The sequence below is a fragment of the Mauremys mutica genome, chromosome 23, assembly GCF_020497125.1.
Source record: "Mauremys mutica isolate MM-2020 ecotype Southern chromosome 23, ASM2049712v1, whole genome shotgun sequence".
NCBI classification, from domain to species: Eukaryota; Metazoa; Chordata; order Testudines; family Geoemydidae; genus Mauremys; species Mauremys mutica.
In genome coordinates this window covers 20,600,330-20,615,572 of record NC_059094.1, presented here as the reverse complement: position 1 = coordinate 20,615,572, position 15,243 = coordinate 20,600,330, and the positions used below count along the sequence as shown (strand labels likewise).

Sequence of the window (15,243 nt, the reverse complement as noted above, 5' to 3'; positions counted from 1 at the left end):
ATTTGCTGTGAAATGTGTCTCAGAGCTGGTTGCACTTTAAAGTTGGGTGAAGTGATTCCTCTAGGGAGAGTTCTTAGCAGCCCTGGGGTGGTTCTTCATAAAGGCCACTGGGTAAAGATGAGATCGTTACACTCTCCAGTACTCACTCTACAAGGATTCATCCCTGCCCAAGGAGAAGTGTGACAGGTGTTCCCCAATGCAGGGTTCAGAGGGTTGAGCTGGGTGAGGAGTGCAGGATCACCAGCCCCCTCCTTTCCTGTGTGGGAGCCCTTAGCACCATAGTTACAGGCTCACTCATGCCTGGCAGAGAGGCCCCACTTCCCCAGCTGTTCACATCTTTATTTTGAATAGCAGAAGCTAATTGCTGCCCGATGCCTATCAGCACAGTAACCCATAGGCGTTGCCACTCACCGGGTCTGTTTGCAGCTTTACGAATTACCTGTGAGACTTAGGCAAACACAATGTCGCTATATCAACCGAGCTGCACGGGGGATCCCATGTGTGTTTACTTCGTTCTGAGCCCCTGGACGATGCTGCTGGCTGGTTGCCATGGCAGCCTTGATGAGTTTGGGGAGCCTTACGGGAAACAAAATGATGGTTGTGCCAGGTTTGAGGTGAGACTCCAGGCCTGAGCCTGCATCCTTCCCAGTGCTGCGTCTGCTAGGCGCTCACATTGCTCAGCTGAGCAATCTCTGCCATCACCACATTCCTAAATGTCCAGTATGATACCCCAGCCCCCTGGGTTTGCACAGTGCACTGTGCCGCTCCCCTAGCTGCCGTGTTACAGAGGACAAGAATCTGCACTGAGAGACCCCAGGATCTATCTCGTCCCAACTCCTGCTCTTCGTCCATGTAGCCCAGGCAGCCTCTGAGGGTAAAAGCAGAGCGTGGCTCTGTTGCTGGACGACCGTGGCCAGGAATGCCCTACCGTTGGTATTAGTAGGGGGGAAGGGGCTGGGTCATTAGCCCAGAGACCGAGGAGCCCCACTGGCCGCACAAGAAGAGAACTCAGCATGGGCCGCCTCAGTGCACGTTCCTGGCAGGGAGCCCCCCACCTCTGCCCAGTCTGGGCAGCGCTGTGCCTGAGGGAAGTGGGGAGGAGGTGGTGGCTGTGAGGGAGGGAGGGAGGGCCTGGCCTGGCTGGAGATGCCTTGCAGGCACCAGGCAGGACTGTCCCGCTGGCTTGGAGGCAGCCATAACCTGTAGCTCAGGGCCGTGCGGTTCTCTCTGGGACGAGTGCCCCTTGCCCATGCAGCGCTCTGCACGGATTAACATGGTGCTGCGAGGCTGCGGAAGCTCAGGCCCTGAGGGGAGCTCTGGGAAGTGGGCAGATTCTCTGACCGTCTGCCTCCGTGGAGCCCTGCTCCCTGAGGCCCGTTTCTGCTCTTGTTGACTTGCCGTGGCTGCCACGGTGACTGGAAGGGCCCCGGTTGCTGCGCCTGAGCAGGGTGGTGGCAGGGGCATTTCTTGCAGTTCTGCCCCTCAGCTCAGGAACCAGTGAGGGTGACGAGGGTCCCTGGGTGAAGCGGGAGCAGCAGCGTGAGAGGTGGGAGCTGCACCAGCAGGCACCGGTTGGGGCAGAGACCCAGGCCTGAGCTCCATTAGGCGCCAACAGCTTGAGCCCACTGGGGAAGCCTAATTAAGACGTCCCCAGGCTCAGCAAAGGGAGAGATGGGCTGGGTGCAGAGCTGGGGCGAGGGTGAAGGTGAGCCGGGTGAACTGAGTGGAGCTGCCTGTTCTTGCTTAGTCTGCCTGGGTGTTTCTGGGAACACCTCTGTCAAACTGGATTCGGTTAGAGCCTCCTGCGAAAGGGAGAGCTGCCTCTCTGGTGCGGCAGTGGGGGACTTGCGCCCCCCAGGAGGGCTGAGTGGGAAGCTGGACTAAACGTCTGGTGAAATGAAGAAAGGGCAGAACTCACAGCGTGAGCTGTGCCAGAATCATCCGGGGAGCTCTGGGGTTTGAGGGACCGGTTGAAAGTGAACCTTGGAGAATAGCTATAGTGGAGTGATGAGTCTGAGGCCTCCTGGGTCTCTGGCTGAATTCTGATTCCTGTCTGCTACCTGCCCATGGTTAGCTCTGCCTCTGCCAGGCGCGGAGTTTTGTGTTTGTTCCCTGGGGTGACTCTCACAACTAGCCAGTGCTGTGAGTTGTGACCATGTGTAGCCCTCTTCTTCTTTATCTCTGATAGACACCCCAGGGCCAGGGCTCTGCCTCTTTGGTAGTTACGGCCATGGGGAGCTCTCCAGGGTTGCTAAAGCCGCATTGACTTGCTTGTCTGACCAGCCTGCAGCCCCCGAACTGTCCCCCGGTAGCACCTCTGTGTATTAAATCCAGGACTCGGGTTGTGATCAGGGCAACGCTGGCCCCTGCCGAGCTGGGCTGCAGGAGCAGTTCTGTGCTGGCTCCCGGGGACATGCCGGCAATGGGCACTTCCCTTTGGAGCCTGAGCCCAGGTGGGAGGTGCTGCAGGGCTCTCCAGCCAGCTGTCTCTCCAGCACCCCTGCAGGCCAGGAGCTGCTGCTCTGCTCCCTGGGTGGAGCTGCAACACTCAGGGAGGCCCTGACCCCACTTCCATCTGCAAATACCTGGGTGTAGCCACAGGCACCACATAATCCACACTGAGCAGCAAAGCCCCCTGGCTCCAGCAGCCGTTCAGTGCAGCAGCCTGGAGGGGGCAGCCGTGGCAGGGCTGGTGGGAACAGGAAACTCTTTCTGAATGAGATCAGCTGCTGCCCGTTTGGCTTAGGCCTCCTTGCGGCGTTAGCCTGATGTTAAACTCGTGCCCCTACGTCTGTCTTCAGCACGCTGCAGACCTGACACTCAGTGTGGAGCTGCTGGAGGGGACGGGGGCTTTGGCTGCTGGCCCAGGCTGGGCGCCGTGGCAGACTGGGAGGCAGTTTAAGACTGTGAGCTAGCCAGAGCGTCCGCGAAATGATGCCGTGAAAAAACACCCCGTGCTGACACTGGCATGTCGTTTGGTTCAGACGCAAAGTCGATTGAGATAAGGAGGCTGTTAACCTGGAACGCGGCCCCGACAGGTGTCACTGGGCTGTATGATGCACCCGTCAGGAGGGGCAGGCTCCGTCACAAGGACTAGGAGTGTAATGTCAATGGAGAGCTTGGTTCTCCCACATGATGCTCTGGCGAGTGGTGGGGCAGGAGGTGCTGGACTCTGGAGATAGTGAGGCCCATGAGGAGAGCTGACCACAGACAACTGAGAGCTCAGACCTGGGCTTCACTGGCCCAAATTCCTTGGTGTTCTAAACACACGACCCGGGGAAGGGCCACGACCAGCCATGGAGAGTTACTGAAATGTGACAAGGTCCTGAGATGCTCTGAATTGCCCTCTTGGGAAAGTATAAACCCGAATCCCGCTGGCCTTGGAGCCTTATGGCTCACAGGGGGCTGCAGCCGGGTCAGCACGGAGCAGTTTGTATCATGGGTGCAGGCTGGAGTCTATGTTCACATCTGGGTCCCATGGCAGTGAGACGCGGCTCTTACTCTGTCTTCCCTCCCCGCCCCCAGGGTTCCGCTGTGTGAGCGCCTCCCAGGCTGAAGATGGCAGGTGGGGAACGCCGGGTCGCTCCAGGCCGAGGTAGGTGACTTCATTTCAGGAGCAAATCCCAGCCTGTTGAAAGCAAACCTGCTAAATGAGAAAATGTTCCTCCGCCGCCCCCTGACATCTGCCTCCAGGCTGCTGGGGAGCTGGTGCTGGAACCGCTCATGAACGAAACCCAGTCTCGCCACAGGGCATGGGCCACACAGTGCGAATGGGAGGAATAAGGCAGCGCGGAAGCTGAGTTGCCTCCAAGGGGGGTTCTTGGGGGAGAGTTGAAAACCCAGGGCCCATGTACCCCGGAGCTGGCTCTAGCAGTGTCCCAGAGCAATGCCTCCGTGTGGTCAGCATCCCAGGCATTGCACAAAGCCTCTGGCCACGGGATTTAAGCTAGTCTCAGCCTGCGGTTCCTGCAGCCTGTTACAGTGTGTGCCCCACACACGGCCGCCACGTGCACTGTCCAGCGTGACCGGGTGGACGTGCTGGTGTGAGCCTCACTGACGCACTGTGGAGGGAGCAGCTGTTAGTGGGGTGGCGACTGCCAGGGGTCTCGGAGACAGCAGGCAGCTCCCCCCGCGCTGTGGGAGAGGCTCTGCTACCAGGGCACCCTGCATCACTGGACCAGGCAGCTCCGCCACTTGCCCTGGTAACTCAGCAGTGCGACGAGGGGTCTTCTGCTGGGCTGAAGCTTTGTGATGATCTGCCACGCAGGTGCCTCTGCTCTCCTGGCAGTGCCCAGGCCCTCTGGCCTCTCAAAGGGCCCACAAATAATATCTTCTCCTGGCTCACCTGGGCCCTTACAGTTCTAGACAATGGCTGTGTCACTTGTGTGGCACGAGGAATGGCAGGGTATTCACTCCCCTGGCCAGCGCTGGCATTCCCCAGGCAGTGTCACAGCCCATGCACAGTGCGCTCCTGCTGGGAATTGATGGCCCAGGGCTCAGGGCTGCATCCTGCTCAGTTACCAGAAGCAGATGCTGCTGCCTTGGTGACGTTTCCTGTAAACTGTGCGATGCCTACAGCTCACCCCATCCCTTGAGCAGTGAATACAGCATTACTGTTCTGTGTCTGCGACACGCCCCCTCTGCCCTCCACAGGCATTTGTCTGGCATTGGGGCTATCCTGGAGGGGTCAGTCCTGGATTCGGGGTGCCCTTCATGCTGCCTTGACAAGTGATTAATCAGTCTTCTTAATGAGCAAAACCAGTGAACTGGGAAGAGAGCAGTCCAAGGACAGTCAGTGCTAACGGGTTTGTGCCAGAGGAGGGAATATGGCTCTCTAGCTAAAGCTGCTCTCTCCAGAGCATGCTCAGGCTCCTGCAGCATTTCCTGCTCACAGGCTGTGCCCATTGACTCAACAGGGTGACGACCACCTCCCCCCCCCCCCCATGCACAGGACTGTGCAGACTCCTCTGGGTGGGAGAGAGGTGAGCGCTGTGCCTCCCAGACACCCTCTTCTGCCAGGACCTTTAAAGCTGATGACTCAAAATGTCTTGGCCTTGGAGCCCAAGAGTGAGAACGCTGACACTTCCTTAATGCAGCATATTCAGCGGCAGAGTAACTCTGGCAGCAGGTGTTCCAAGCTCAGCACTGTGCAATCTCCTCTCTCTGTTCCAGGGTTCCTCCTGCTCTGCATTTTGACTCTGCATTTTAGCTCTTGGAATCCTGTTGCATCAGCAGGTGAGGTGCAGACTGGCCAATGGGGAGAACTCTAGGCTCCCTTTGGGGAAACTGCGTTAAAGGTGGCAACAGCAACAGGTTTTGTTTGGACACTTGCCCCGCCCTGTCCGAGATGTTTATGGTGGGGGCACAAGGGAAACCACACACAGGAAAAATCTCAGCGTTTCTGACTCGTGCGCTGCAGCTGCTAGAGCTCCAGGAACCCCAGGTTTAACCTGCCTCCCCAGCTACCAGCCTGTTCCCTTCTGAGGCAGATCTAATTCTAGGAAAGACTTTTCCATAGGCAAAGCGTCACTGGTGAGCGGGGTTTTGGGGCCAGGCTCACCCCTTCAGTGGAAGTCCCAGCGGTGAGGGAGGAGCTATAAAATCAGCCTCTCATTTATCGCTGATGCTAGTAGTCATGCAGTGGAGTGTTGTCCACACATCGTCTCTGGCTCCCCAGTCACTCACATTTAGAGTATTTCCCCTCTGGTACCTTCCATATCCCACACGTGATTTCCCTGCCGATTTCTGTACAGCCCATCAGGCAGCGTGCTATGCAAGGGGAGGGCTGCAGCTTCTCCGGACACCTGGCTCTCAACTTGTTATGAGCACAAGAGACGTTTCCCTCCTGATGACTTATCACTCGGAAACCTTATATCTTCCAGACCAGAGCACTACTCCTCCTACCATAATTATGGTCATCACCCCCTCTGTTCTGGAGACTTCCCCTATGTCCAGCACATCTATGGTCTCCAACCACTCTGCGAATGGGACAGAAGACACACCTGTAAGGAAACTGCCATTGGCCAAGTACTGTCCAGGGTTTCTGCCAGGAGCCTAGAGAGGCGGGAGGGGTGTGAGTGGGGGCCGAGAGAAGAGCAGAGTTCCTTTGCAGCTCTGCTGGGAGGGCCGGGGCTCCTGGGGGGTGGCTGATAATTAAGGCTTCCCCCAAAGCTGGATTTCCTGGTGCTGCATGAGACCACAGAGTCCATCCAAGGGCAGCTGAGCAGACACTGCCAGAGGCAGAGTGAGCGATCTGCAAGGCAGCAGCAAATGACAGCTGAGGGGAGCGCTGCTGGGTGCATTGCCGGCGTGGGGCTGGCATGGGTGGGGTCGGGCAGGTGGCAGGTCTGTAGCGAGAAAGGTGACCTCGGAGTGTGTGTGCTCTTTCTGCAGCTCACCTGCCAGAGTTTTCAGTGCTCTGGAGAGAGATGCTACCAGGACAAAGCTTATGCCAATGACACCGTGACCTGCCACAATGAGTCTCACTGTGAGGTAGGGGAGTTCTCCGCGCGGGCACTGTGCCAGTCACCTCTGCTGCTCCCTGCATTAGTGACCGGCTCGCACCAGCACCCTGGGTGCAGCACTGCTAGACAGTGGGAGAGCATCCTGGCTGATGTCTTGGCTCTGCCTGCCCGAGGGGAGGGAGATCAGGCAGGTGCCGCAGAAGTGGCAGCCTAAACAGACCAGGAGTTTCCCAGGCCCTGGGTTGCTGTGATGTGTTTTGGGGGCGGGAGAGGAGGATGCCGTGTGAGTCACAATATTTCCCTCCCTCTCCAGCCTATTGCCTGGTAACCCCGGGGCTCATAACCTGTGCCCAGCTCCTGTTCTCGTTCTCTCTCTCCTCTTGCACAGTCTGTCACTTGTTCTTGCTCTGGCTGGTTTTTGTCACCCTCATAACCCTGGTTTGTCCGTCCCCTTCCCCCCGTCCTGTCTCCTATGTTCTGACACCTGCCTTTGCTTAGCGCTCGCAGGAGCAGCCTGCTGTCTCCCATGCCCTGCTCCCCGGGATAGAACGAGCTCGCCTTACGGCTTGCCAATTGCTCCCTGCTGTCCGAGCCGGCTGTATCGGGGGTTCCCCCAGGCTCCAGTGTGCCCAGAGCAGTCCCTGGGGCAGTTCTGCAGGCTGTTCTCAGTGGCATGGGGAGTGCAGAGATGAGCCCACCCCACCCCCGGAGCTCCCTGGCTCCCCAGCCACCCCCCTTTCAAGCAGTGGTGGGCGAGTGTGGCTGAAGCATCTCGAGTACATGGCTCTGGCTCTTCCCTTGTCCCGGCAGCTCTATCGTCTCACCCACACAAACTACACAGCCAAGTGCAGCAGTGAGTGTGGGAGAGGGAACGGCACCGAGATGTGTGTGACCAACCACAGCGTCAGCATGAGCAAGTGCATCCTGGAGTGCTGCAACTCGTCCCTGTGCCTGCAACTCAATGCCACCGCCTACGGTAACCAGCCTGCGGGGACAGCCCGGCCCGCACGGGGCGTCTCACTCTCAGCAGGAGACTTTGCTTCCCGCCAGCAAATAGAAGGGTTCAGTCTATGGCACGTGGCCAGAGACTGACGTGTGTTGGCTCTCCCATGGGGCCCTGCTGCATTGTGGCTTTTATTTCTCTAAGGCAGAGGGCGTAGGGCTGGAATGGAGGGGGTGGACCTGGGGCGCCTGCCACCTGAGTGGAGGGGTGGGTTTATTTTGTACTCTCACCATCTTCTCCTGCCCTTTGGCTGAGGCATGGCGTAACCCCGGCCCTCTGCTCGACTCTCAGACCTGCTCTCATGAAAGTCTGTGCTGCTAACAACTAAGGGGGCTTCACCTTGAGTGCTCGGTTCTGTGCGTGTGGTGCGGGATCAGAGTCTATCCCGCTGGGACTCTGAAGCCCATAGAGGCCATAGAGTAGCTGAAGTTCCTACGTGACAGCAGTCTCCATCCAACACGTTTTTCTGGAGGCAAGACACAACAGCAGAGGCAAGTAGAGCCTAACCTTCCAAAGGAAGCCATGGGGAGCAGTGATGGGTCCCTGCCCCTCCCACGCCTAGAACCCACCCAGGCCATAGAGTCTGGCTCAGGAGCCAGCTCTGGTGCTTGTGGGGGGTTGGATTCCCAATGGCTCTGGTTTGGCCAGAGGGATTACGTAGGAAGCCTCTTGCAGGATAACTAACCGAATTACAATCGCTGGCGAAGGCCAGGCCCCAGATTCCTAGGAGCACTGTAGCTTTCTAATGATGCTTTCTCTGGAAAAGCCATCCCGCAAGATCTTGGCAGGAGAGTCTGATCCCCACAGCTGTGGGGGTCACGCAGCCCTGATGGAGTGGGCAGAGCTGTCTTAGTGGTTCAGTTGCGTGCACTTGGGGTTTCTCTTACTACTGCCTCCTCTAGCTGCATCGCAGTCACCCAATCGCCACCTCGAGAGCCTCCCTGTATCCTGATTTCCCTCATCCCATCCCACGGGGTAAACAAACTAGTTCTCTCTTCTTCCACTAGCAGGATCGTGCAGCACTTCCTGCTTCTCCCTTCTAGTCAGGCCAGCAAGTTGGGTGAATTCCAGGTCTCCTCCCAGGGAGTGACTCTGCTCTGCTGGGTCGTGGGGGGCACACAGGCTCATAGCTGGACTTTGCCACCTGTTCAGATTCTCATTAGGAGTGTGACTGGCTCACTCGGCCACTCCTCAGACCACTCACTGCCGTTGTGCCAAGGTGAAACTTGTGACCAAATGGTCACAGACTAACCTGTGGAACTTGCTGCCACAAGATGTCAGAGTCCAAAGATGTGACAAGACTTTTTCTCAAAGGATTAGATGCTTCTCTGGATGATGAAAACATCCACAGTTCCATTAGCTGGGGCAAAAAATAGAAGGGCTTGGGGCAGAGAACAATCCTTACTGGAGGAAGAAATAACCTGCCTACAAGGGACATTTCCCAGATGTCTATTGTGGGGGTTCCTTGAACTTGTCTCCAAGGTGCTGTCAGACCAGATACTGGGCTAGATGGACGCCTGGCCTGGCCTGGCCTGGCAGTTCTTAGGCACCAAACACACCTGAGCTTTGGTAGGGAGAGCAGGGATTGGTGGGAAGGAACAGATGTGGTTCACGTTCTGGAATGAGGCTGCTGAATACCCATCTCCTGTATTGAAGTGCCCTAATGTAAATCCCCATGTTAAAATGACTCTAGCGGCTTCCACTGGGGCGTGTCAGTCTCTGGCCATGTTCTGGATTCTAGCCCCGGGTCCCAAGGCTACATGGCAATGCAGCCCTGTCTCACCAGTCTCCTTTCGTGTCTGTTTCAGGTGACTTGCCGCCCACCACCACTCCAGCTCCCACAACTACCACCCCGAAGCCCCCTCCCAAAAATGTAAGTGTTGCCTTCCAGCATGACCAGACAGCAGAGCTGTGCTGCCCACGGGAGTGCTAAGCTGGGTAGTGTTGCCACGAACTGTTAAACTGTGGTGTTCCACCCCAGAAATGGCTGCCTTTTAGCGGTGGATGAAATGTTCCCCAAGCTCTGTGCTCTCAAAGGTTAATATGGAGCCTCTGTGAGAGGGAAGAGATTCGTACAGAGCCAGGCAAGGATACGGTCGGTAACAAGCCCAGCCAAATGTTCCTTTTCCATGTGCTGCCAATCCAAGCAGCTTGGAATATTAGTTGCAGGATGAGCCCTATTCACAGTGCTGTGGTGAATGGCAGGAAGGTCCTGGGGCACTGGGAGGAGATACTGAGACTGCTACCCTGGGATCCGTCTCTGGGGCCAAAGCTCTCGCACACCATGGTTGAGGGAGGGGCAGAACACACACACACTCTCAAGGGACTCTTGTTCTGTAGGGAACTGTCATGCATCAGCCCCTGGGGAGATTGACTAGAGGGATCCATAACAGGACCCTTTCATCTCAGTCCTCTGATTCTTGGAAGAGATTCCCAGATGATGGCTGGGAGTTTGCTTATCCCTGTGGGACCCTGCAGAGCCCCCTCCACAAGGGTGGAGGCAGAGGAGGGTTTGGCATTTGCCAGCTAGAGTGCAATTTTAGCGAAGCTTTCTGCGACGTTTGGGGGTTGGGAGTTGATTTTTCTTTGATCTTTTGGTATTTGGGGTGTCAGTGAATGTTGTAAAATGTGACTGCCAGCCCCTGAAAGATGGTCTTGTCAATGCAGATTTGGGCTTGCTGGAACTACCTGTCCAATGCCAGTCACTGCCCAAGAGCCACCTGGCTCTTGGAGGGCAATCTGCTGATCCTGGGGTCCCTGGGACCTCTTGCTTTCCCTGTGTGAATTTTAGCTCCTCACACAAGTGTCTCATAATGACCAGGCGAAAGGAAAGTGACTTAAACGTCAGACCTTGTTCTGATAGCTCTGCATTCTGGAGTGATGGTTGTTCACGGTGCCTTTCCTGGCTGTCTTGTAGGGGAAAGTGTGCACAACCTTCTCCTGTAATGGAGATGGATGCTTCAAAGCCCAGAAGTCTGCTGCTGAATGCATCGTTGGATTCGACTTCTGTGAGGTACTGGATTTGTTTGTCAATTCTTTAACCACCCTGAGCTGTGCCTCTTAACTAGAGCGGTGAATAGAGCAGGACTGAAGGGCTCCAGGCCAGGTCTCAGCTCCATCTGTGCTGCCATTTCACAGCTGATGCTGGGCTCTTGACAGCACTTTCAGCATAGAGATGTTTGTGGATCTTGTGCCATTTTGACAGCTCTGGAGGGCTTCATCCACAGAGTAGCTAAAACAGAGTTAGCAAACTTCCCTGGGACAAACACCTGGGGCAGGGAGTAGTTGAGTCTCTGTGGTTCTCTTTGTCCTTGACCTCTTGCAGATTCCAACAAGACCTCGACTAGAGTCTTGATATGGGCACTGCAGCTTTTGTTAAAGCTGACTCTGTGCATCCTTTGCCTCTGAACCAGGAGGATGTGCCTGGGGGTTTGAGTGGGTCCCATTAACATGAATGCAAGAACCCAGAGGGCTGCTAACGCCCAAGACTGCTAATGTCTGTCTCCTTCCTGCAGATGAAGAAGACTGGCTCAAATTACGTGGCTGGATGTAGCAAAGTCTGCAAGACCGCCAGCCCAGCCTGTGCCAGAGGAGCAGCTGCCTCCTGTTACCAGGAATGCTGCCAAGCTACCCCTAAAACTAGCTGCCTGAAACTGGATGGCAACGTGCACGTCAATGGCGCTGGGCAGGTGGCTCTGGCCCCAATCCTGAAACTCCTGGCCTGTGGTGTGGGTCTTGTCATACATTACAGCCTCTCCACTTTCCTTCAGGGTTAAGCAATGACCCTCTGAGTCTGCAGACTGACTAGGGCAGGATTCAGGGGCACACACAATATTGGCTAAAACTGGCACAAGATCTAGGGTTTCTGTACCTCTTAAATTCAGATAAGGTTGGCTAGAAAATTCCATCTATTGAATCAGCGTCACAGGAAGGGAGATCACTGGAACCCGCAGGCCTTCTCCTCTCTGTGCAGGCCTGGCTAGCGCCCATGGAAGTTAGTAGGTAGCACCCATGGGTGTTTGTGAAATACAGACCCCAGTGAGTGCAGCTGACTGAACTGGCAGGGTGCGTCTACGCTGCGGTAAAACAGCACTGCTGGCCTGTGTCAGCTGACTCCGGGGCCCTGCGAGGTGGGAGGGTCCTAAGCCCAGTCTCTACACTGTGAATTTTACAGTCCCGCACCCTGAGCCCCACAACCCTGAGTCAGCTGCCGCGGGCCAGCCACAGGTGTCCTACTGCAGTGTAGACAGACCCTTCGTCTCTCCCATGCGGATTCTCCAATTTGATACAGGGGAGGGTGGAAACTACTGGCCGTGGGGATGGATGTGGGGCTCCCAGACCTGTGGAGAGGGTCGGCATTGTGCCACATGCTTCCTTCTAGCCACAGGAGTGATGTCAGCTGCTCATCAGACTGACTCCTGGCTATGCTGCCTCCGCAGAACAGATTCGGAGCTGGCTAGGGGCTGTGGGGCAGCCCCCAGTGAACCCCCCCCCCCTCTGAGCGCTAGTGCCAGCACCTCTTCCTGACTCATGGGGGTGAAGAGGCAAACTCCAGCCACTCTGGGAATTACTCTTCCACCGTTCACGCCTTGTTTGCATGTAAAGCAGCTGCCTGTGTAGCAGGGAGGGTGACTGAGTGAAATCACAGTCCTCTGCTGCACACACCCCCCGCCCAGTCCTCCCCCACCGTAGGAAAACACTTCAGTGGGAGTATCTGAGCAGGAAGAGCTTTCCCTTGTGCTTCTGAAGAGCAGCTAAGGTGCCTGTGCTAACCAAGGGAACACGCGGATGAGGGGGCAAGGCAGGACTCGGGGCTGTCTCACTGGACACTTACACGGACATGGCTACGTCTCTCGGGGATGTGAAAAACACCTCTGGGAGATGTAGCTCTGCCCACCTAACCCCTGTGTAGACAACGCTAGGTCGATGGAACAATTCTTCCCTCAACCTGGCTGCAGCCTCTCAGGGAGAACCAATGGGAGAACCCCTCCCGTTGGCATAGGCAGTTTCTGCACTGAAGCGCTACAGCGGTGCTGCTGCAGCTTAAGTGTAGACACACTCTTGGATTCCTAGCCCAAGAGCTGCCCTGGCCGGTAAACCAACTGGCCTGAGCTGTCGGCTGAAATCACTGGCATCTTCTTAAAGGCCAAGTTTGTAGAACCTCCTGTCTGAACGTCTCCTGAGGCTAGGCTACTCTCCCAGCGTCCTAGTAAACGCTGCCCCACATCAGGGACTAGTCAACGGCCCCACTGAGCCCTACAGGCCGTAGTTAGTTCCCCAGCTGTACGTATTCACCACCCATTCATAGGCCAGAGAGCACAAATCTGACCTTGATTTGGTCTGAGGTGGCAGCCCCGCTGCTGACAGTCACTGGCCCAGTTGACTTGAAAGTTGGCTGGTATTAGGGTATCTGATTCTTCGGTTGATCGAGGTTAGCTCGTATTAGTAGTTCTGAATAGGAATAGGTTGCTGTTTCCAAGCTCCATACATGACCTCTAAGCCTTGTTTTAACTTCCCCAGTTAGTTCCTTTTTGGAATCTTATGTTTTTAATGAACCTTAAACCCTCATGATTGTGCCTCTCCCCTGTGAAATCCAAAGGGGAACAGAGCAGACACACAGCATATGCATTAAGCAGGCTGCAAAGCTGCACTCTTCCCTGCCAAAAACCTGTAGGACTATGTGACTTGCAAACAAAGTGAAGCTGCCTGGGGCTACTGCCATGTGACTTTACTAGCCTGAGGTTTTGGATTACCTGGAATGAATGACATCCGCATGGGCGGTGTGTATAATAGGCTGGGGAATGCTGTGCCTCCCCAAACATCCCTGCGTGGCCCCGCCCATGCTCTGTCCCAAGACCCTCTCCTGCTGCTAGTTGGCCCCAGCTCAGGCAGGCTGCTCCTCTTCTGGGAAGCCGGCTGGGGACAGGGCAGTTGGGACTCGGGGTGTTTGGGGCCACCCAGTGCTTGGGGGGGCCCTTAGCGCTGGGACTGTGTGCTGCCCACCCAGTCTCCGGGGTGAGGGGGGCCATGCACCGCCCACCTGGTGCTCTGGGACTGGTGGGGGGGAGGTCACACGTGCCACCCACCCAGTGCTCTGGGGCTGAGGAGAGGCTGTGCACTGCCCACCCGCTCGGGATCTTGGGCTGGTGCGGGGGCCACCCGCTGGGTTCTCTGGGGCTGAAGGTACTTGGGTGACCCCAGCTGGCGGGGGTGGAGGGGCTGGTGGCTGTGGCAGGGGGGAGGGGGGGCCTCTGGACTTTGGTGTGGGAAGGGGAGTGGGAGGGTCAGGTCTCCAGGCAGAAGGAGTGGGCCAGGTCAGGGGCTATCCTTCCCGAGCCTGTGGTTCACCCACCACCTGTGCGTTCAGGTATAAGAATGATGGGTGGAGGAAGCCTCTGAAATGGCAGAAAATTCTGCCATAAATCCAGGCACAAGCAAAGTCCATCTGGGGTAGTGACCTGCTTGCAATGTAGCTTTTCTGAGCACTCACCTCAATAATTAGCTTATAACCATACTGATGATGGAATGTCTCCTGCCTGGGCGGGCTGAATTAGGAACACCCTATTTCTTCTCTAGAATCTTACCCGAGGAAACAGGGTTTCTCTAAAAGTGGGACATATGTCTTAGGAGCCTGTTTGCCAGTCCCAGAGTCTTTACTATCTAAAGGGTGACTAATAAAGGTGGAGCAGGGATCATAAGGGACGGTTCATTCTAACCATGCTTTGAATCCAGGATTAGTCTCTGTGTAAAAGAATCTGCTGCAACCTACTGTTGCACCAAATGTAGCTGATACTGATTGAGTGACTGAATTATGTTTGCTGGAAACCACAAGGCAGAGATTGCTGGTAACTGTGCTGCTGATAGTTGTGCTGACATGAGCTCTGTTGTGATTGTTGTACTCTGTTATTCTATTTTCAGAATCTGTCCTTTGAAGCGGCGTTATAAATAAATATATTTATCAACCTCCGTGTTTAATTATTGGAGGCGATCTTCTGCCGTGGCTACAGCCTGCTCCAGGGCTTGTCGTGCTGGGGAGGTTAGGGAGACAGTGACTCAAGGCAGTTGGGCAGTGGGGGAGGGTGGTTGGCAGGCCCTTGGGTGATGAATGTGGCTGAAACAACTTGTACAGTAAACCCTTCATTGCTGTTACAGCCTAAACTAGGAAGTGCCTGGCGACCTCCCTCTCGCTGGGGTGGGGACTCAGTTATTATTTTCAACCAAACTCTTTGAAGTCTCCAGTGTGCCCCTTCCTCTGTGCAGGACTCCTCGTTCCCATGACTATCTTGCCTACTCTGTGCTGGGACCCCTGCAGCCTAGTCCACAGCCGATTTGTTCTGATGTGTTTACAAACCCCAAAGGTGGGGGGTTTATATGTTACGGTCCTCATAAGCAGGGCACTGCTTAGTGCTAGTGGAAAAATTCAGCCTGTGCTAACAACTGCCTTTGAGAGGAACAGATCCTGCCATCATTGTTTGGGTGCAAACCTCAGCTGCTGGCAGACCTTGATGCTCATGTTTATACTTGAGCTGGTATAAATTACACACACAAACGGCCCCCGTGGCATTTTACAGACCCTTCTTATGGTTTGCGATCCCCAGGCTAAGCTTTCCTTGCAGTCTGCCTCCTCCCTTTCCACTGTTGTGAGCTTCTGCTGAGGAGCTAGCAGGAGCCTGGGGCTCTGGAGTAGCAGGTGTGCTTGTCTCCTACAGCCAGGAATGTTCCTGCTGTTCATTTATGGAACGACTCGGGGCATTAGCTTAGAAGAGGGATATTTAC

At 55.8% G+C, this 15,243-nt stretch overlaps 1 protein-coding gene across 1 annotated transcript; it reads left to right on the top strand.

Annotated features, from left to right (window-relative positions):
- Positions 1-5,179: 5,179 nt before the first annotated feature.
- Positions 5,180-11,523, top strand: LOC123355221. The gene is made up of 7 exons (XM_044997445.1): positions 5,180-5,235; positions 5,883-6,004; positions 6,394-6,492; positions 7,275-7,440; positions 9,276-9,340; positions 10,385-10,480; positions 10,983-11,523. The coding sequence occupies exons 2-7, from the start codon at positions 5,912-5,914 to the stop codon at positions 11,241-11,243; spliced, it is 780 nt and encodes a 259-aa protein (XP_044853380.1). The 5' UTR covers positions 5,180-5,235; positions 5,883-5,911; the 3' UTR covers positions 11,244-11,523.
- Positions 11,524-15,243: the final 3,720 nt, after the last annotated feature.

What these genes read in the sequence shown, in the direction of transcription:
- LOC123355221 (XM_044997445.1), top strand. Translation starts at nt 5,912, where the DNA reads ATGGTCATCACCCCCTCTGTTCTGGAGACTTCCCCTATGTCCAGCACA. An exon ending in ACTCAATGCCACCGCCTACG is followed by an intron (nt 7,441 to 9,275) that starts GTAACCAGCCTG and finishes TGTCTGTTTCAG; the next exon opens with GTGACTTGCCGCCCACCACC. An exon ending in TTGGATTCGACTTCTGTGAG is followed by an intron (nt 10,481 to 10,982) that starts GTACTGGATTTG and finishes TCCTTCCTGCAG; the next exon opens with ATGAAGAAGACTGGCTCAAA.